The sequence below is a fragment of the Chaetodon auriga genome, chromosome 13 (genome assembly GCF_051107435.1).
Source record: "Chaetodon auriga isolate fChaAug3 chromosome 13, fChaAug3.hap1, whole genome shotgun sequence".
Taxonomy (NCBI): Eukaryota; Metazoa; Chordata; class Actinopteri; order Chaetodontiformes; family Chaetodontidae; genus Chaetodon; species Chaetodon auriga.
The window spans coordinates 1,264,805-1,287,166 of NC_135086.1; the positions used below are offsets into that span (position 1 = coordinate 1,264,805).

A 22,362-nucleotide genomic window follows, 5' to 3' on the forward strand; every position below is an offset into this window, starting at 1 on the left:
TAGTTTCATTTTGTTTCAGTTAATACTATTGTCATAAATAACAATGCATACATTTCCCATAACCGTTAAATTCGGCTATATACATTATGTACATGTCACAGAAAAATGGATCAAAAATCCTAAGTCATAGTTATCCAATATGGCACATTTTATAACAACTTTAGACTTTAGTCTAGTTTGGCATAAATTAATGTCAAGATTGGTACAAAAATAGTTCATATTTACAAGAACAGAAATCCAGATCTTTATCAAGTAGATTTTTTTGCTCAATTAATAAATAAAAAGGCATGGAAGTAGGGAAAAGGGGAAGACTGGAAAATAAGTTGGGGTTTTTTTTAGTTTTTTTTTTTTTTTTTCTTTGTTTTTACACTGATCGTATGCTAATGTGAACAGTCGCTGTGTCGGATCCGAGCTCATTGGATAGTTTGAGTGTGTAGGTTCCAGCATCTTCCTCCTTCACCCCTGTGATGATGAGGGTGGTCAGGTCCTCTGTGGTCTCGATGTGGAACCGTCCACCAGGAGTCACCTCGATGGTTTTGCCCCTGCGGGACCACTCAATGTGTTTGGCATCACCCGAGAAGGCACAGGCGACTGTCAGGATTTTACCCGGCTCAATGCTGATGTCCTCTGGCAGAGCCTCGATCCTGGGAGCAGATCCTGGAAACCACAATACATGTACATCAGTGCTCTCAAAGTTTAAATATGACTACGTTTACATGCAGTCAATATTCGGGTTATGGTCAGTGTTCCGGTTTCTGAAACATTCGGAATAACCTGTTTACATGCGTGAGCAAACATGGTTATTTCTGTTTACATGGTAATTGTAATCAACTGGGATATCCCGATCAAAACAGCGATGCACGGATGTGTCGATGCACGGAGAATGTCATGACGCAATGCACTGCATGACGTGCTTGATCTGGTCTGGTGTTCATACAAACCCTGCTTCGCATAACTTTTCTTGTATATCTCGCTATCCCGGTACTTTCTACCATCTACAAAAGACATGATATTCATGTCTTTTACCACACTTACGAGGTGACTTGTCTCCTCCTCGCTCCAAAAGTGTGGTGTCCTCTGTTTCGCCATGTTTTCAACAAGTAGTTCCTGCACTCAAAAGACCAAAATTCCTTGCGAATAGAACATGCGCAGAACACAAATGAATGTTCCATTCGATGGGGATATTCCGATAGGCGTATACATGACCAAATATTCGGGTTAGAAAAGGAGTAACCCAGGGCTCATATTCCGGTTTTTGAAAACCGGAATATGAGCATATTCCAGTTTATCAAGGTGTTTATATGGCCGTGCGCAACCGGGTTATTGCTGATGTTCCGGTTATGAAAGGGTTATTGACTGCATGTAAACGTAGTAAATGTTAGTGGCACAATGGAAAGTGGGGAATGCAGAAGAAAATATAGATTTTCAGATATAGATTATCAAGCACCAACAGCAAGTCTAATGTCTGTGAAGAGTTGGGGGAATATACCTGACACCTATCTATGCATTTCCTCCAAGTGTTGAGGGGAAGTGGGACTATATCTGTACTAAGCTCTGCATAAAGGTCCCAGTCACATGCACAGAAAAAGATAGTGGTTGCCTTTGTTGAAGATGTTTATAGTTGGATCATTCATTGGTTACCATGATTTTAGTTTGTTACTGATAGTGTCTTACCAATTGCTCTGAATGAGGATCCCTCCATGTGGGAGGCCATCTCTGTGAGACTGCTGGAGCTCATGGCATATGTCTCAGATGTCATAGAGGACATGCTGGACATGGACATAGTCTCAAACTTCATCTCAGCTGCCATGCTGCTGAAGGAGCTGGACTCCATCATGGATGACATCATTGCCTGCTGGGCGGAGGAAGAGAAGGAGGACGACTCCTCCATCGTGTGCATTTCTTTCTTCATCATCATGGATGAGCTCATGGATGATGATGACTCCTTGTGACTCATCATCATTGATCCTGACCCTAAGGGTAGAGATGGAAATGGTGAATTCATGAATTTTCAGAGTGATTAAAATGTAAGGCTGGGTCAGAAATTTCTTTTCATTGAATTCAGTTCAAACAAATCTACTTGAGACAGGTGTTCACCTTTAAGTGCCAGTTGCTGCTCACGGTAGGCTGTGACCTTCATGCGTATGGACTGAAACACTTGGCCAGTGAAGGAGAAGGAGGATTTGGATACTCCTCCCTCTGATGTCATCTCACAGGTGTACTCTCCCTGATCACTGTCTGCCAAATCATGGATTAGAAGGCTGCAGGAGCCCTCAGAGTAGTGCATCTCAAAGCGGCTGCTCTGCGATAGCCTCCTCCCGTTGACGTACCACATCACCTCCCTGACGCTGCTCTCGCAGACACAGGACATCCTCACAGAGCCTTCACAGGCCTCAGCTGTTAGCTGACTTAGGACCTTGGGAGGTTTTGGTGTTGGAGACTTGACAGTAGGTGGAGACATAACCCTCTTGGGGGACATGATGGGAGGAGGAGACTTCATCCTAGGAGGTGATTTAATCCCCTCAGGCTCAGGGGACTTCAAGGCCCTTGGTGATTTGATGCCTGAAGGTTCTGGGGACTTGATACCTTTCGGTGTTTTGATTCCAGCAGGTTCTGGGGACTTCACTCCTTTCGGTGTCTTGACTCCTATAGGTTCTGGAGATTTGACACCCCGAGGTGATTTTACTTCCTCAGGTTCAGGTGATTTCACTCCCTCGGGAGATTTGATTGGTGGTGGTGACTTGAGTCTTGGCTCAGGAGATTTTATGCCCCGTGGTGACTTAACTCCTTCAGGTTCAGGAGATTTGACACTAGGAGCTGGTGATTTTAAGCTGGATGCTGGAGAGGGTGCAGATGGCTCAGGAGACTTGACGCTCCTAGGAGATTTAATTCCCTCTGGTTCAGGAGACTTCACACTTGGTGTTGGTGACTTCACACTTGGTGCTGGTGACTTCACACTTGGTGCTGGTGACTTCACACTTGGTGCTGGTGACTTAACACTTGGAACTGGTGATTTAACTGAAGGCTCTGGAGACTTGACACTGGGTTCTGGTGACCTTACACTAGGGACGGGGGAAACTATGGAGGGAGCAGGTGATGTGACTGAAGGCTCTGGTGACTTTAAACTGGGAGTGGGTGACTTTACAGATGGCTCAGGGGATTTGACAGCCATGATCTCCTCTTTGGGAACTGGTCTACGGATGGTCAAGGTGAAGCGAGCCTCCTGTCTGCCAACAGAGTTCTCTACCACCACCATGTAACTGCCTTCATCCGAGGCCATCACAGAGGAGATCTCCAGACTGGATTTGTACTGAGTGGTGCTGACCTGGGCATGGTGAGATGAGATGATGGCCCTGCTTTCATGCAACCATGTTACAGTGGGTGCAGGCTCACCATCGATATCACAGGAGAATCTGGCTGTCTCTCCTTCTGCAAGTGTCACAGACTGGGGCTTTGTAAGGATTCTGGCAGGGAGAGAAGGCTTCACTTTGTGGACAGCAACTTCCTCAGCAACAACAGCAGAGGATGACTTAAGTTTAGCTTCTGATGTGGAGTGTTTCTCAGTCAGAGAAAACTTATCAGAGGAGTATGAGGAACCAGATGACAGGTAATCAGTAGAGGCATACTTGATAGATGAGTCATACCTCTCAGCTGATGAGTACCTCTCAGAGGAGGCAGCATATCTTTCTCGTGTGACAATCTCATGTGTCTCAGTTAGCTTAGACTTGCTCTCTTCTACCTCAAAGTGGGTCTGGGAAGCATAGCCAGCTTTGAAGTGGGTGGTGTGGTAGTGGTCGATTCGAGTGACTTCAGGGACATATGCTTTATGAGTGTCCTCATCCCTTCGGCGAGAGGAGAAGGTGGTGTAACCACCACCTGACACTTCAAGGGTGGCATAGTCGGAAGCTTCTCCCTTTGAGTTGGAGCATACACAGCGGTATGTGCCACTTTCCTCCTCCTGGCAGTCAAGAATAGTGATGGACAAAACACCACTCATGTTTGTGAAGATGTATTTCTCACTGCTTTCAGAGATTGCAGTTCCATTATGGAACCACTTAACCTCAGCCTCTGGCTTTGCTTGGATGTTCAAGGTGAATTTGGTGTCTTGACCGATTGGAATGCGATGAGAGCGCATCCTGACAGTCACACGGGGAGCATGGTCCAGGCTGAAAGGTGTTTGGCTAACCACCTGATATTTCCTCTCAGACTTCAGAGCAGCCTTTCTGGCCTCATAGCGGGACATGATGTCAAAGCGGGCAGAACGCTCAAACCTGGAGGAGGAGCGGGATGACCTCTCGACAGACCTGATGGGGCTGGGAGAACGGGGACGGGTCCTCTCAGGGGTGGGAGACCTCCTGCCCACAAGCTCTCCCTCCACTTCCACTGGAGGCTTGGCACGTGATGGCCTGATCAGCTCTGAGACAGGACGCATCAACTCAATGTATGTGGGAGACAGTGACCTTCTCCTCCTCATAAACTGAGAAATTGTGCGTTTCTTCTTTGTCTCTGCAACCTCAACAGCCTCATGCCTGACCTCCTGCCTCCTCTCTTCACGTTCAATGGCATGGCGCTCAATGCGGACAGGACTGCCAGTAGGAGAGGCAGAAAAGCCAAGCTCCAATTCATCCTCAAGCATCATTTTTTCCTCTTCTGTTCTCCTCATGGAAAGGTAGTCACCTGCAGGCATTAGCAGCTCCTCATCACTAAGGTCTCCCAGAGATCTCCTCCTGGATCTGAAAGAGGCCTCAGATTCAGGGGAGGGTGAACGGCGGGCTGGCCTGACAGTCTCCAGGTCATCCAGGGTGAGTTTTGGAATACGCCATCTTGGTCTGTACTGGTCAGTGATTCTAGGGAGGGGCATAACATAGAATTGCTCCCACCTGGACAGGCGAATACGTCTCTGTCTCTTCTGTACAATCCTCTCCATCCTCTCTGGAATCTCATACTGGTCTCTCAGCTTTCTGTACCACTTCATGTCAGAGAGAGGCACAAACTGTGTGATCCCTTTGTCCTCATCCAGAACTCTGGGATCATGAAGCCTCGGCTCAGGGATCTCATATGGCATGAAGATCCTCCTCTCTTCCTCCAGCTTCTTGGTGTCAGTCTTCTCCTCTGTGATGTCAAACTCACCCTCAACGTTTTTGGTGCTCACGGCTGGCTTGTAAATCTCTGCTGCAAATTTCAGAGCCTCCTGCGCTGTGGGATTCAGAGGTACAAGCTCCTCAGTGGCAACAATTTGCTGAGCCATCTTGTTAGTTTTTTCAATTTGTTTCTGTACATGTCTATATTTCTCCTCTTCACTCTTGTACTCTCTTCTGGTGTAGGTAAGACGGTCCACCTTCAGTGTAGCCTGGCAGCTTGCAGAGCCAGCAGAGTTGGTTGCAGTGACCTTGTACACACCAGAGTCCTCGAGCAGAGTCTCTCTGATGTGCAGGACATGGTAATCAACATCTTCCTGTATGACAATGACCTTGGGACCAAACTGTAAGGGATGACCGTCCTTCTCCCATTTCAGTGTAGGAGCTGGGATTCCTGAGACTCTGAGCTCGAAACGAACACTATGGCCTTCTACACACTCAACATTCGCCAACAGACGTTTGAACATTGGCCTCATAGTTTCCTCCATGACAGGATGAGGTGTCACAGTGAGACGGGCCTTGCAGCTGTCTTCTCCAAACTTGTTGTGGGCCATAACGGTGTATTCAGCATCATCATTCATATCCAGATTATGGATCATGAGCTGGTACAGACCTTTATCACTAGTGAAAGTGTATTTGGTGTCATCATCACCTGGCTCGATTCTCTCTCCATTCTTAAGCCATGTTACATGAGGTTCTGGATGCACTGTGATAGTGACACCAAAGCGAACATCTTGTCCAATGTAGGCAGTGCGATTGTAGAGAGGCAGAGTAAACTCTGGTGGTCTCTGCAGGAGTTTAGTCTTGTCAACTCTCCTCCTCAGTTTCTTAATGGAACGGCTGATATAGTGCTCTCTGATGCTCCTCACTGTCTCAACAAAGAGCTCTCCATAAGCACTGTCCTCTCCATCATCACTTACCACCTTGCATCTGTACACTCCATCATCACTCTCTTCAATGTCCTTTACATAGATGCTGGCAAAACCATTACTGTAAGTAATTTCATACTTCGGGCTTGGGTGTAGCTGACGGTTACCAAAGTACCATGAAACCTGTGTACTCTTGTCAAAGTTGGTGATGCTACAAGTGAATCTGACATGGCCACCTTCCTCAGCTGAGCCATGCATAACTGGACCAGTGCGGAGGCCATGGTACTCAGTTCCAATCTTCACTTTACCCACAGCCAATCCTCGCTGGTTCTTGAAGGCACCACCATAGGCCATACGAGCTGCTGATACTACAGTTTCTATCCTTTTTACCAGACTCTGGTAGTACCTTCTGTGTCTCAATGTCTTAATGACCTTGTTGCTGAGGTGTTCAATCTTCATCTTTAGCCATGGGTGCTCCAGAGCCTCATGAGCTGTCATACGGAGCTTCCTGTCTTTGACTAGAAGCCTGTCCACAAAGTCCATAGCCTCCAGGCTGATGTCTTTAAATGCTTCACTGTCAAAGATGTACTCACAGTTGGAGATGTTCTCAATCATCTTTGTTGTGGATTCTGCTGCAAACGGATTAAGACCACTGAGTAGAACATAGGCCATTACACCAACGGACCACATGTCAGTAGCTGTTGTGACCAGGTCATGACGGTGGATCTCAGGGGCATAGTATTCTGGAGCTGAGAACAACATTCTGATGTTTTCTCCTGGCACCAGCAGTCTAGCCTGGCCCATCTCAATAATCTTTATGTTGCTGCTTCTCCTTGTAGTGTAGACAATGTTGTCTGGGTGGATATCAAAGTGACCAAAGTTGTGGCTATGCAGGAACTTGAGGGCAGAGCAGACTTGTCTCAGGTAGCGGACAATCTCCTGCTCTGTAAGCTCAAAGTTGTAGGTGCCAAGGCGCTCAAAGATGTCAACTCCAGAAATGAATTCAAAGATCAGGATGATCTCCTCCATACTTTCAAAGTATTCATGTAGGTAGATCACATTCTTGTGCCTTGCTACATTGAGAGCCTCAATTTCCCTGAGAACCAACTCACGGTCAGTTCCTTTGACCTTGATAAACTTGGCCATGAAGGTCTTCTTTGTGGCAATCTCAGTGCAGCGATGTACCACTCCAAACTGGCAGCGAGCAAGTTCCTCAGCGATAATGTACTTGGAGGACAGCTCTTTCACCTTGTAGAATAGAGCCTCCTCCTTGGTGATCTCTCTGGTTTCGTCCACTTCCTCATCATAGTTCCTAATCACAGACTTGTCTTCCTTTGTGGTGATCGGCTCAGTTGGTTCAGAAGGAGGGCTCAGGCCAAACTGATTTTCAGCGATGACACGGAACTGGTACTTGGTCTTTCCGAATATGTTGATGATGGTGATGCTGCAGTCAGTCGTCTGACCAGCACGGATCCACCTGTCAGCAGTGGTGGGACACTTCTCCACAATGTAGCTAATTATGTCGCTTCCGCCATCATTAGCAGGGGGCTCCCAGGTAAAGGTGATGGAGTCCCGAGCAATGTTGCTGACAATGACTTTCTTTGGAGCTTCAGGTATATCAGCCACATTAACCTCAATGGTTTGCTTGTCCATTCCAAACCTGTTCTTTGCAGTAATAATGTAATAGCCAGTATCCCTCCTCTGCATTCCTTTCTGGAAGACCAGGGAGGTGAAAGACCTGGTGGTGATGACTTGGTGATAAGGAGAGTTAGAGAGGATCTCCTGACCCTTCTGCCAAGTGACTGCTGGCTCAGGCTTGCCAGAAATGGGGATCTTGATGGTGATGTGATCACCACGGACAGCGTGGACTGCTCCCATTCCCTGGAGCTCCTTAGGCAGGTAGATCTTAGCAGGAACTGGAATTGAAATGAATTAAAAAACGTTAGTTTGATATTTTTAAAGATATCTATTTTACAGAATTCCACATGCAGATGATATCTTTTTTTTTTTTTTTTTTTTTTTTTTTTAAACAAACAATTATTTGCTATACCAAAATTATATCATTACCTTCCACTTCCAGGTTTGCTGTTGTAGAGATGGATCCTGAGGAATTGGTTGCTCTGACTTGGTAAACTGTGGCATCGTTCTCATCAGCAGTAGTGATGACCAGCTGGTAGTAGCCTCCCTTGAACTCCTGGGCTTTTATCTTGGTTCCATCTGCCAGGATCTCCTTTCCACTGCGGTACCATTTCACCATAGGCTTGGGATATCCCACCACCTTGTCACAGAAAGTTAAATAATTTACTGAAAAAGAGCTCAAAACAATGACACTGTAGGAAATTGACTTCCCCAGCGTCATGTAAGAACAAGTACATATTTAATCTTTGAGCATCTAGTGAATGTCTAGTGTTTGGCCAAGCTTAGTACAAAAATTGGAAGCAGAGGGAAACTCCTTCCATTGATTGAATGTATGACACAACATGTGAATCCTTGAAAGCAAATGCAGTTTAGTTTAAAAGAAGTACCTTGGTGACAAAAGTGGCATTGGCGTGGTATTTGACGGTCATGTCCCTGATCTCCTCCCTGAACGTGGGAGCACGAGGCGACTGGTCGGACTTGGGGATGATAGGCTGAGAGATCTCACTCCAGTCACTCTCACCACCCATGTTCTCACACTTGACACGGAACTCATACTCAAAGCCCTCAATCAAGCCTGTGACTTCGTAGTTGGTCTCCACAATCTTCTTAGTGGTTGCTGACATCCACTTGTTCTGCTTCTTCTCACGTTTTTCCAGGTAGTAGTTGGTGATTTTTGCTCCACCATCACTGCTTGGAGGCTTCCAGCAGACGACACAGGAGTCCTTGGTAGAGCTGATGATGAAGGGCTGCTGTGGGATGCCAGGTTTTTCTAAACAAATAAAAAGGTAATGTTACTGTAGTGCTGTGCATAATGTATCTATTAGGCCTCCCTCTCTCTAATGTAGCTACAGAAGCCAGAACTGGCACACAAAACATGAATGGACTTACCGAATGGACTCTTGATGATGAGCACTGATGGGATCTCTAGAGGCTCACTGACTCCATACTGGTTCTGAGCAGAGACTCTGAAGTAGTAGCCGGCGTTCTCTATCAGATTGGGGACACGGCAGGTGTTGCCAGAAACAGAGGAAGACACCAGGTTCCACTGCTCACCTTCTTTGGCCTCACGCTTCTCTACAATGTAGTTGGTGATCATAGAGCCTCCATCATCCTTGGGATCCTTCCAGCTGATGACAACTGAGCTCTTTAGCAGGGCGTCAACAATAATAGGGCCTTCAGGGATGCATGGTTTATCTGGGGAAAAAAGGAATAATAATTTTTCTATGTAATTACTGTTTATATCAAGTAATTATTTGTTGGTTGAAACTAGAAACATATTCATATGTGTAACAAATAATATTTAATGTACTAAGAATATTTAGAAATTTCAAAAATGACTCATTTGAATTTAAAGATGATATACAGTAGATGTCTTCACTGGAAGGCTTTAGAATTTGACTTTTTAACTTTTTTGGAGTTTCATGTTTTTTATTATTTCCTGTTCTCAGTAGTCTGGTCATACCTTGGATTTCAACACGTAGCACAGTGTCAATGGTTCCAAACACGTTGCTGAGCTGCACCTTGTAGCGCCCAGCATTGGTCTTCCTCTGGACGTTTCTCACTACCAGGTGGGTGTAGCTTTCAGTGTTTTCAATAATCACATCTTGCGATGCGTTCAGAGGCTTCTTGCCATAGAACCACATAATCTGGGGGATGGGACGTCCAATGTAGACAACATGGAGACGGAGGCTTGTGCCAGCACCAGCAAAGTACTTCTCCTTCAGAGGGAAGCCTGGGTGGAACTGGGGTGCTGCCTGCAGGCGCAGTTTCCCACTGGTCTCAATCTCTCCAGCCTCATTTAAGGCCCTGCAGGTGTACACGCCCTCGTCTTCTTGCTCGTCTGTCAGGATGCTGAGGGAGTGGTTGCGGCCATCTGAGCTCATTTTGTACTTGCGACTCTGGATGAGTTCTTTGCCGTAGCGGTACCATTTGATCTCAGGAAGAGGTCTGCCAATGATGCCACAGGTCAGAGTGCCAGACTCGCCTAGCTTGGTGGTTACGTCTTGGATCTCTTCCTTCAATGCTGGAGCCTCACCAACTGCAGGAACATTAGAGATTTAAATGATGATTTAAATCTTTTTTATGCTGCTTATTTTCTTCTGTAAAAACATTATGCTGAAATGCAAACATCTTCAGTGTTTCCTCTACATTCATTTACGAGTGGCGGGCCGCCATTCCTAAATCTTTAAATGTCTTGTCTTTTTTTTTTTCATTATTATTAATTTTTTTTTAACTGTCGCAAATACACCACCGCTGCATGTCTCCAGCTTCACAGCAGAATCCAACGTCAATTACTCGCGAGAGCGCGGCCTTGAAAGTGACATCATGTCAAGCACCCAGGCACCAGGTCAGAGAGTCAGAGGAGTGTTGTCTTAGAAAGTAGGGCAGCGACTTACTGGAGAAAAGGTAGACTTATTAGCTTAAGATAACTCATAATAGATTTTACAAGTTAAATAGACATTCGCAAAATATTGATGGCCAGCCAACATTACGTAGCATATCGGTAGCTTAAGTTAATTGAGCCCGGTGCCAACTCAGTGTCGCTAACGTGAGTAAACTAATTGATAGCATTAAGCTGCTGTCTACACGCCATGATGTAACTGCTGACTGCATTTCCAAAGACAGCTGATGAAGCTAGTCAGGTATCATTAGTCTTTTGCTGGCTCATAAATGATGATGGTTAGGTAAAAAATTGTGTTAAATCAATTGTTCTGAGCCTGGGTGCAAACTTTGCCACTGATTCTACAGCCCCATCAAGAAATTATTATTAATTGTTTTTATTTTTATTTATTTAATTTTATTGTTTTATTTATTTTTTATTTTTACCTTCAGCCTTTAAAAAGCAATTTTCAACTGGCCATTCAATAAATAGGTTGTAAAAGTAAAATCTGCAGTCCAGTGTCATTTGTTTACACTGCCATGGCTCCCCGGAGAGCCTGCCCCCACTGCTGAAAAAAATCTTAGAGGAAACACTGTATCTTTATTTAAAAAACATAAAATAAAATATCACATGATTTAGTGTGTACGCTGTAAGATCCACGTTACATCATAAAATTGGCTGTGCATTTTGTTTCACTGCTCTGAGTGAATCTACTGATTGCAAGGTTTTGATTCAACTAATGTAGATACAGTATGTTTTAAAGAAATATTACAAATTTTGCCATTGTATTCGAGGGGATCTGAACTCTGCAATAGCTCACCACTCAGTTTGGTCTTGATGCCCATGGGCGTTCGGCGAGGTCTGCTCAGCCCAGTCTCATTCTCAGCAAAGATTCTGAATTCATATTCGGTGGCCTCCATCAAGCCACCCATGGTGAACTGACGATCCTTGGAGCGCTCCTTGTTGCATTTCTTCCAGGCACTCTCTCCAGCCTGCCTGAATTCAATCCAGTAGCCCAGAATCTCTTTGCCACCATCATGTTCAGGCCTTAGCCAGTGGATGGTGATGCAGTCTTTGGTAACAGAGATGATGTCGATTTCCCCTGGTTGGCTAGGTTTGTCTATAAGATGACAGGAAGAGATTAATACACATGGAGGAAGTTAGTGAAATTATTAGGAATTGATGTAAAATCAGTGAACCATGCAAATCATCTTAAATTAACATGGAGCCTATAGCAAAAATACTTGTCTACTTATTCTTAGTTTTGTCAATTTATTGATGGAGAAATAGGCATCATTTAATGTTAACTCACCAAATGGATCTTTGCAGACCACAGACTCTGAAGCAGGACCAGGCTCACTCTGCCCAATGTCGTTCTGAGCCACTACCCTGAACATGTACTCTGCATCGGGGATAAGGCCAGTAACATTGTACATGGTGGTGGTGATGTGAGTCTTGTTGTGGCGGACCCACTTCTCCGTGGAAACCTCTCTCCTTTCCACATAATACCCTGTGACACGTGAACCTCCATCATCCCGAGGCCTGGCCCAGGACAGAGACACAGAAGACTTGGCTACGTCCATGATCTCTGGTGGGTTGCTGGGAGGTTCTGGAGGGCCTGGAGGTAAATCATGTTGAAACAGTTGTTGACATCAGATTTGCAGAAGTGCATTGTGGTCATTGTCTATCTCACATGTACACAATGCAACTCTGGACTTCATCAGTTCTGATTGGCTAATGAGAAGAATCACAAAAAGTATCAATACTCACAAAGTGGTGTCTTTGGCATTACAGACTCATCAGACTTGAGAGATCTGCTAACGCCAAACTGGTTCTCAGCGGAGACCTTGAAGTGGTACTCCACATTCTCCTTCAGGCCCTTCACCACCAGAGAGTTCTCAGTTACACGTGCATCCACTGTACACCAGGCAGCCTTGGGAACCTCCCGCCTCTCCACGATGTATCCTAGGATGTCAGAGCCACCATCATCTGATGGTGGCCTCCAGCTGACCCGGACTGATCTGGCCTGAATATCATCGAACTCCAGAGGGCCTTCTGGGGCATCAGGGCGACCGATCACCTTCACCTGGAGAAGGGAGATAGACAGAAAGTTGTGTTCCAACCAAGTGTGTTTTTTCAATCAATTTTTCAATATTGAAGTACGTGTCATTTCCTTGAAGTTATCCATCAACAAAATCTGTGAGATGAGCTACACACCTTGATGTACACGGCCTTCCTGCCACATTTGTTTTCCAGCACCAGGTCATAAGTGCCGGTGTCATCTTTGTGTGCCTCTTTGATGACCAGCTCAGTGATGTCATCATGGGTGGCAATCATAGCCCTGTGGGTGATGTCACGACCATCCTTGGTCCATTTGCATGTAGGTAAGGGTTTACCCTTGAAGGGCACAGACAAACGGATAACTCCGCCCTGCCGCACCACATAGCCCTCCTCATATTTACGATCGAGCTCATAGTCAGGATAATCTGAAGGAGACACAGATTAGATTATTGTCAATTACGTTAAAGATTCAGTAAAAGTATAATGTTAATGTAACTGTAAAAGTAAACTACCCAGCATTTCCTGCACTTTAACCACTCCGGGAATCTCAGCGGCCTCTCCAGAACCACCAGCGTTGCAGGCACTGACCCTGAACTTGTACTCAGCACCCTGAGGCATATGGGTGAGGGTGTACTCGCACATCTTGGTGGGTGTGGTGTTGCACAATGTCCATTCCACCTGGTCCACTTTCTGCATCTCAATCAAGTACCCAGTAATGACAGAACCACCCTCCTCTTCAGGCGGCAGCCAGGCAAGAGAGACTGAAGTCCTGGTGGTGTCTGTAACTTTGGGCTGAACTGGAGGACCTGGAGGCTCTGTTCGACAACACAAAGACACAGTCATTAATCCACACTGATAAATCTAAAATAGGTGGTGAGGGTATCATGAGTGAAGCCTATTGTCATTACTGCAGTACTGCAGTGACACTGAATTTTGCAACCCGTACCGATGGGATCCATGGCAACGGTAATGGCGGAGCTCTCACTGGGTTTGCCAGCTCCTCTGGAGTTGACGGCTGTGATACGGTGTTCATACTCCAGGCCCTCTATCAAGCCAGAGGAGCGGTACCTGGTCATGGTGACGTAATTCTTGTTTATTCTCAGCCATCTGTCAGAACGGGCTTCTTTACGTTCAATAATGTAGCCGGCAATGGTGGAGCCACCGTTGTCCTCAGGTGGTTGCCAGGTCACAGTCATACCCTCATGGGTAACATCAAGCACCTCTGGTCTGCTTGGAGGTCCAGGGATAGCTACACAGGAATAGACAGATTAGTACCGTAGATGAACTGAATGACAGTAGGGCAGAAGATACGTAACTATCCACAAGTGGATGACGTTCATTGAGCCTTGGAATTGTTGGAGCTAACACATTATCTTGAACTTTTGTTGATGTGTGAGGCACCTACAATAATAATTTGTTCGTAAAGTCAAAATAATATAGTAATGGATGGAAGAGGAAAGTATGAAGGATGTTATTTAGTAGTCGCTTGCATGTTTTGGGGAACTTTTTACAACACGTGATACAACATATCATGTATCATAAAAGTTAGACTAGCTAGACAACAAAGAAAATGAATAATAAATTTGCAAAACTGCAACAGCGTTTCTTACCACAGGAAGCACACAAATAAATGAAAGAACACATAGAGAACAGGAAAACTACGCTTTTGAATGAAGAACTCACTCTTAGCGCTTTTGCACTCCACCACTTCAGACTGCAGGAAGCCACCAACACCGAACCGATTCATTGCAGCAACACGGAACACATACTCCGTTCCCTCTGAGAGTCTGGTAAACTTGAAGCAGGGTCGGGTTACTGACTCTGAGATGGTGGACCAGCCTGGCCGGTGGGCATCACGCTGTTCCACCACATAGCCACTGACATTGGCACCGCCGTCTTTCTGTGGAGGTTCCCAGCTGACTGTCACTGACACGCCGTCAACCTCATCAATCTTCATTGGACCAACCGGGATACCAGGTTTGTCTGGACAGAGAAAGGGTGGCTGGTTAGAATGGTAGAATGTTTTTGAATATCATTTGCATTTCACTTGATCTAGCAAATGATCTGGATTTTATGCACCTATGCACCATATTTGTAGTTACTAAGATTTCAGGTCTCTAATCACAAAAAATGCACTTCAATAGGCACAATTTATCTGTATAATTTTAATTTGTGTGCAGAAAGTCTCCTTACCGAGGATGATGACCTTGATGACCTCAGTTGCCATGCCGATGGCGTTCTTCACCTCAAGTGTGTAGTCGCCTGTGTCATTGATGGTGGTTTCACGGATGACGAGGTGGGTATATTTGCCATTGCTGTCAATCTTGATGCGGTCTAGGCTGTCTTTCAGTTTGATGCCAGCAAAGTACCATGAGCAGACAGGCTGTGGTTTGGCCTTTATGGGGATGTTGAGGTCAATGGGTTTACCTCGGTGCACATGGACGATCTTCTGAGGGATACTGGTTATGTCGATCTTTGGCATTACTGGAATACACATGAAGGATATGTCAAGTCAATTCAAGTGAAGTACATTTTTATTTATATATCCCAGTGTCACACAGCACAATTTGCCTCAAGATGCTTTACAATCTTTACCGCAAAAATCATAGTATTTACACATTTTGATGACAACAACAATGCAAATATGTAGACTGCAAAACAAGTGAAGGGTGTGAGATGTGCTCATTGTATTTCAGTGATTTCTGTGAGGCATTTTCGAGTTTTAGTGAAAGCAGAAGTAATTGTATGAGGATTTGTGTATGTGTTATGATGATGTCTTACCCTTGATGTCTTGAATGGTGACAGGAGTGACAGTGTCCATGGGCTCGCTGGCTCCCCTGCTGTTGGTTGCTCGGATTCTGAACAGGTACTGGTCATTCTCTGTCAGGGACTGGATAGTGTACTGGGATATTGAGGCCTTGACTGTCGCCACAGCACTCCACCTCTCTGAGCCAACCTTGCAGGCCTCAATGACATAGCCTGTCAGCCTGCTGCCACCGTCGTGCAGTGGCCTCTCCCAGTACAGTGTGACAGAAGACTTTGTGACATCAACAACCTGGAGGTTCAAAGGCCCAGATGGTACCTCACATACCAGCACAGCCTCACTTGTCTCACAAGGCTCGCCAACACCATAGATGTTCTCTGGCAGGACTCTGAAGAAGAAGTGCGCTCCCTCCTCCAGACCAGTGATCCTGAACAGGGTCTTCCTACACTCAGTGGTGACAGTCTTGTATGACTTCATGTTGGCTTCACGTTTTTCTATGATGTAGTTGCTGACGTGGGCGCCACCATCAATGCTCGGGACATCCCAGGTGATCACAACGGACTCCTTGGTGTAGTCCTTAACCTTCACAGAACCAGGAGGACCAGGAGTGTCTGCAGCAGAGAGATGAGTAGAGGAACATATTTGTGTGTGTATTTAAGAGGAAACAACTAAAGCTTTAAAATTGGCAAACCTGAGCAATAAAAGTGAAAATTTTCTGCTTTTTAAAATGTACACCTTTTTACTCCAAAATTCAGCCTGTAATATTTGGCATTTGTGGAAACTTGGGACAACATACCATAGACTTTAACTAGGATGGTGGCAGTCTTCTTGCCAGATGGGTTCTCTGCCTCCACAATGTATTTTCCAGAGTCATAGCGATTCACCCTCTCCACCATCAGTGAGGTGTAGCTATCAGTGGTCTCAATGTAGCCACGGCTCTGCAGCTCCACACCTGTCTTCCTCCAGGCCACTACTGGTGTTGGCCGGCCGGTGACGAATACCATCAGACGCAGGGTTCCTCCAGCACGCAGACACACTGTTTTCTTCAGGTCATCAGCCAGCTCCAGGTCAGGCATTTCTGAACAGGTGGATGGTAGCATAGCAAGGAGATAATATTGCAATTGCCATGTAATAAGGTGGAATGTGACACTGATAAGGGCCTAGTGCTGAGAAAAAGCAAGAGCTTTGTTTGGAAAACACATTGTTGACAAATAACATTCTTAATATGGTCAACAAGCATTGACTTCGCATCGTAATCCAAATCCTGTTTTCAGCATTGAATACTAATGTAATGTACTAATAAATGTTTCAAGTGCTAGAGATGCAGTTATAAAGAAATTTAACATTATGACTACTACTATTAAATTAAGTACAAATCTTCCAACAGTATTTTTTTCACTGAAAAGACTAAATAAAAACTTTTCTTTTTTTTTTCTTTTGTGAAAATTATGATATTGAATTACATACTCACTAACTGGCTCATTCATAGTTTTTCTGGTGATGAATAGATATTGTTCTTGATAATTAAGCTCAACTAAACTTGCTGTCTCTGCTGACTAAATTTCGCTTTGTCCACCTTATGCCATGGTGTTTGTTTACTGTTATTGCAAAAATGATAAACCAAAACAAAAAAAGTCTATGACAGATAAAGGTCATTATTGTATTATTTTCTGACAGAAATTTACACCGACTCACCGATTCTCTCCAGTGGCTCAATCTCAGCACTAGGTTCACTGAACTCCCCTGTGCCGTTGCTGTTGATGGCAGCTACCCTGAATCTGTACTTCTTATTGGCTGCCAGGCCGGCAGCCACATACTCATTTGTCTTCAGAGCCTTGGCGGTGGCACGGTACCACTGTTCGGAGCCCTCCTCAAGGATCTCCACCACGTAGCCAGTGACGTCTGAGCCACCGTCGTACATGGGCCTGGTCCAGGTCATGCTGATACTATGCTTGGTTGTGTCGGTGATGCGAGGCATTGATGGAGGAGCTGGGGTATCTGGTAGTAAATGAAGACAAATACAGATGTGTGGTATATGAGCTTGACCTAACAACATTCCATCAAATAGAAGTAATCTTGATGTCTTGTGAAAATTTTGGGACCACCACAAGAATTTCAAGAAAAACAAGCTCTAAAAACTGCGACCTTTCACACCTGTTGAGATTTTGAAAATAAAACAATTCAGAATTAAAATCTCGTACATGTGGGGTCTTTGCAGAGGATGTATGGAGAGGCATCACTCGGCTGGCTGTCTCCAGCAGCATTGACAGCAGTTACTCTGAACAGGTACTCGCTTCCCTCTATCAAGCCCGTGATCTTCAGACGGGTGTCGTAGATGGTGTAAGTCCTATTCACCCGAGTCCACCTGGTCCAGAGAGGAAATTAAACGATATTGTGAGAGGTGATAATCAAAAATTCAAAAAGTAAATACTAAAATCTGTCCATTACTACTTCAGAAGTTGCTCCCACCTGGTGCTGCTCTTCTCTCGTTTATCCACTATGTAGTTTTTAATCTCGCTGCCTCCATCGCTCTCAGGCTTCAGCCATTCGATGATGACATGCTCCTTGCCCACAGCTGTAGCCTCTGGAGTGCCTGGCTGAGATGGGATGGCTGGAAAAGGGGGGTGGGACAGGTTAGAGACACAAATCTCATCATCATCCAGAGTTGTGGTCAATTGGTCTTTTTTTTGACTGAGGAACATTCCTAACTAAGTGAAGCGATAGTGCCAGCATCAATTAAATTGTCTTCTGATGAAAAGTTCAACTCAGAGCAATGTTTTAGCTTACTGTAGGCATTCCTGGCAATGACAGGGTCAGACTCAAGCGGAACTCCTGGTCCAAACTTGTTGACTCCTCTGACTCTGAAGATGTACTCATTGTTCTTGATCAGCCTGGAGCTGACACATGACAGCGTCTTGCATTCGGTTTCCATGATGACCCAGTTGAGCCGGCTGGTCTCGCGACGCTCCACAATGTAATGAGTGACAGTGTCTCCACCATCCTCCAGAGGAATCTTCCAGGACACTGTACATTTCTCCTCCGTCACTCTGCTGATCACAATCTTATCAGCCGGAGATCCAGGAGTGTCTGACAGACAGAAACCATGAGTTAGGTCAGACAGTATGGTGACATATCTATTTACTGCAAGAGTACTAAAAGTACAAAGTGACACACTTTAGCCTCAGTGATATGATGACAGTTTAATTAATGTAGTTTCTTGTCAGCTTACCCAGAACTTTGACGCTGACTGAGGCAGTCTTGATTCCACTGGCATTCTTGACAGTCAGGATGTATTTGCCCGAGTCGTATCTGTCACAGTTCTTAATGACAGCCATGGCTCTGGTTGCGGTGTAGGTCAGTGAGTATTTCTCTCCAAGCTCCAAAATCTTATCACCCTTTGACCAGTACACTGTAGGCTCTGGTTTACCACCCACAGCACCATCCAAGACGAGGTCAGAGCCAGCAGTGACGGTAACCGTCTCACTCACCAGCTTGCTGTCCAGCTCAGCTTTGGGAGGTGCTTCAGCAAAGAAGAGACAATTAGTTTTATTTCAATAAATGACAGTTATATACAGTTACGTTTTTTGTAAGGATGCTAAAATAAATGGCAAAAATCTGAAAATTTTATTACGTTAATTTATTTTATATACTGTTGAAAACATTTAGCTGATTTTATTTATATACCAGGATCAACAAAGTTACAATATCTGAATAGTATTTGAAAATAATCTGTGTACAATAAAAGTAACTAACACACTTGCCAGCTTAACACAAGGTAACAATATTGAAAGTAAACCAATAAACATATAAAATATACCATGTATATCATAGTGATCATCAGAAGACTAAATGATAATAAGTTTTAAGATGTAATTTCAACCTTTAGGCACAAGCTTTGAATTTAAATTGAAAATGAAAGTCCTAATTGTAGTGTCCCTGTAACTCTTACTGTATACTTACAGTATTCATCCTTGCATGTGACTGGTCCAGTGGACTCAGAGGGTGCACTGTGGACGCCGGCAGCATTCTTGGCAATGACACGGTACTCATAGGTCTCTCCTTCTCCAAGGTTGCTGACAGTGAAGTAGTTCTCAGTGATGGTGGTGTAGTTGCACTTGAGCCAACGGTTGTCATCCCATTCATCTGTGCTGTATACTTTCCTTTCCACCACATAACCAATGATCTTGCTGCCACCGTCATTGAATGGCACAGTCCAGCACAATGACACGGAGGAGCGGGTAATGTCAGTCACCTCAGGTTTACCAGGAGGATCTGAGCAGGGACAGGGAGAGATTTATTGTAAAACTGTAACACAGCTTTAATTATTTAAATCACTTTAATCAGCTTTTTATTCTCTTAAAGCATTTGTTTTGGCTGAGCAAGGCAAACCATAAATAGCATTACATGTTTTGTAATCAGATTAAATGACTTTGAAGTTCTGAAGTTGTTCAGGCTACGGTCAACCCAAACTATTTTTGATATGTTGTAATGATGAATAACCTCTCCTTAGTTTACAGAATACATTTTTGTAGTTGAGACATAAATGTTTCCCTCACCAACAGGATTGAGTGCCACCACAGGTCTGGAGGCCTCGCTGGCCTTGCTGAGTCCGGCAATGTTCATGGCATACACCCTGAACTGGTATTCCAGGCCTTCAATTAGGTTGGACACCTTGTAATGGCACTCCAGGCAGGGCAGTTTGTTCTCCCTCACCCAAAGGATCGTGTTCCTCTCCTTCTTCTCGATCCAGTAGCCTGTCACCTTGCTGCCACCATCAGCGTATGGCAGGTCCCATTTGATGCTGATTGCATTGGCAGATACGGATACAACATCTGGACGAGTTGGAGGACTTGGAGGAACTGTGGAAATAAAGTGGAGGTGAGAATAAGGATTCTTAATTTGACATGGAAGTAAATGTATTTACAAAATATGCTCAACTTTGGCAACCATATGTATAAAGTCAGGACTTGCATTTGCTTTTGTGTAACTGTTGAACAGAACTTACCAAATGGATGCTCAATGACAACAGGAGCAGACTCAGTGGACTTGCTGACTCCAAACTTGTTCTCAGCACACACTCTGAAGGTGTACTCCATATACTTGGTAAGATGAGTCACTTTGATGGTGGTTCTCTTCACACTGGAGTTTACCACTTGCCATGAGGCAGAGCCAGACTCGCGTTTTTCCACAATGTAGTTGGTGATGTCAGTGCCGCCATCATCAGCTGGCTCTGACCAGGACAAGGTGCAGGACTCTGAGGAGACTCCAGAAATTTCCACAGGTCCTGTGGGTGGACTCGGTCTGCCAACAACAATCACTGTCACTGTGAATGTCTTCACACCAGCAGCATTCTCCAAGATCAAGTAATATTTGCCGCTGTCGCTCCTCTTGCTGTCTTTCACCACCAGAGTGGTTCTTTCCTTTGTGGTTTTGATGAAGACTCTGTCAGTCTCTTTCAGCTTCATCTCCTCCAGCTTCCAGCTGACTTTGGGTGCAGGCCTACCACTAATGGGGATATCAATTGTGAAGGTGTTGGAGATCTTGCAGGTGATGAGCTGATTGGTGATGCTGCTGAGGTCAGCAGTTGGCTCAATGAGAGGCTCCTTAATAACCACAGAGCCGAAGGTGCCCTGAGGCTCACTGATTCCAGCATCATTCTTGGCCTTGACTCTGAAGTCATATTCTGTGTTCTCAAACAGACCCTCCACCAACATCTTCTGGGACTTAGTCTCTCCACTAACAACCCAGTGGTCAGTGCCTTTAGCTCTGAATTCAACAATATAGCCCCTGATGCGGCTGCCTCCATCATGCTCGGGTTTCAACCACATTAAGGAGGCTGTGGAGTTGGTGGTATCAACAACATCCAGTCTCTTGGGTGGTGCAGGTTCTTCAGTGGCAATGATGGGCTCTGTCATCTCATGCGGTTCTCCCTGGCCATACTGGTTTACAGCAGTCACCCTGAAAAGATATGGCACACCAATATCCAGGCCAGTTACCCTGATCATCTGGCGAGAGCACTTGGTGCTGACCTCTTGCCAGGCCAGGCGGCCAGCCTCACGTTTATCCACAATGTAATGGTGGATTCGGGAGCCGCCATCATTTGTTGGGGCATCCCACATCATTGTCAAGGCTCCGCGGGTGACGTCTTTGAAAGTGATGATTCCTGGAGGTCCAGGTGTGTCCAGCACTTTAACAGTGAATGTAATGGACTTGCGCCCGCTGTTGTTCTCTAGGGACAGGGTGTATTTGCCAGCCTCGTACCTAGTGCAACCCTCAATGATCAGAGTAGAGAAGGCATCTGTGGTGTTGACATCACACATGACAGGTAGCTCACCATCTGCCTTAGACCAGGTAGCGAGAGGAGCTGGTTTGCCACGAAATGCTACGTGGAGGGTGACAGTGCCACCATTCTTCACAATGTGAGTCTGCTTGAAATTGGCATCAATGTCAATCTCGGGAGATGTAAGTCTGTCCAGAGCCTGGACAGGGTTGGGCATCACTGAGGCTTCACCCTCTCCACATCCATTCACAGCACTGACCCTGAACTTGTAGAGTTCTCCTGGCACCAGACCCTTGGCAGTGTACTTGGTGTGAATGCAAATCTGGCTGTTGACTCTGTGCCACTCCTCCAGACTGGCCTTACACATGTCAATGTTGTAGCCAATGATTTCCATGCCACCATCAAAGACTGGCTTGGTCCATTCCAGGCTGACTGAGGACTTGGTGGAGTCAGTGACCTGATCAACACGAAAAGAGCATAGTTCATAGTGTAATTCTAATGTATATTTTTCTTTATTCCCTTTTCTTCTTTTTCAACATTAAACTTATTTTTGACGTTTCTTCTGTCATAAAATAACACTTTGTATACTGATTTTTAATATTAATCCAGATTATTATGTAATCAGATTTTTGTTTATAGTGAAATGAGGATTAAACTTAAAATCAGTATGAAAATTTGAAGATTGACCTCAACACTTCAACATGAATGATTCTTATTTTTGATTCTGTTCA

At 45.0% G+C, this 22,362-nt stretch overlaps 1 protein-coding gene across 1 annotated transcript in view; it reads right to left on the reverse strand.

The window, feature by feature from the left end:
* Window positions 1–292: 292 nt before the first annotated feature.
* The window catches only part of LOC143330788 (titin-like), a 206,767-nt gene continuing 184,697 nt past the window's right edge, over window positions 293–22,362 (reverse strand). The window contains exons 226-251 of the mRNA XM_076747548.1: window positions 20,357–22,088; window positions 19,908–20,210; window positions 19,312–19,623; window positions 18,581–18,871; window positions 18,139–18,438; window positions 17,821–17,962; window positions 17,553–17,716; window positions 17,047–17,349; window positions 16,148–16,429; window positions 15,369–15,962; window positions 14,781–15,071; window positions 14,271–14,570; window positions 13,534–13,836; window positions 13,100–13,402; window positions 12,744–13,012; window positions 12,297–12,612; window positions 11,839–12,144; window positions 11,347–11,646; window positions 9,609–10,184; window positions 9,035–9,340; window positions 8,533–8,915; window positions 8,075–8,285; window positions 3,036–7,923; window positions 2,098–2,957; window positions 1,675–1,968; window positions 293–657 (exon numbers count right to left, since the gene is read on the reverse strand). Of these exons, the coding sequence (XP_076603663.1) occupies window positions 365–657; window positions 1,675–1,968; window positions 2,098–2,957; window positions 3,036–7,923; window positions 8,075–8,285; window positions 8,533–8,915; window positions 9,035–9,340; window positions 9,609–10,184; window positions 11,347–11,646; window positions 11,839–12,144; window positions 12,297–12,612; window positions 12,744–13,012; window positions 13,100–13,402; window positions 13,534–13,836; window positions 14,271–14,570; window positions 14,781–15,071; window positions 15,369–15,962; window positions 16,148–16,429; window positions 17,047–17,349; window positions 17,553–17,716; window positions 17,821–17,962; window positions 18,139–18,438; window positions 18,581–18,871; window positions 19,312–19,623; window positions 19,908–20,210; window positions 20,357–22,088 (14,622 nt within the window). The 3' untranslated portion in view covers window positions 293–364. The remainder of the gene's footprint in view (window positions 658–1,674; window positions 1,969–2,097; window positions 2,958–3,035; window positions 7,924–8,074; window positions 8,286–8,532; window positions 8,916–9,034; window positions 9,341–9,608; window positions 10,185–11,346; window positions 11,647–11,838; window positions 12,145–12,296; window positions 12,613–12,743; window positions 13,013–13,099; window positions 13,403–13,533; window positions 13,837–14,270; window positions 14,571–14,780; window positions 15,072–15,368; window positions 15,963–16,147; window positions 16,430–17,046; window positions 17,350–17,552; window positions 17,717–17,820; window positions 17,963–18,138; window positions 18,439–18,580; window positions 18,872–19,311; window positions 19,624–19,907; window positions 20,211–20,356; window positions 22,089–22,362) is intronic.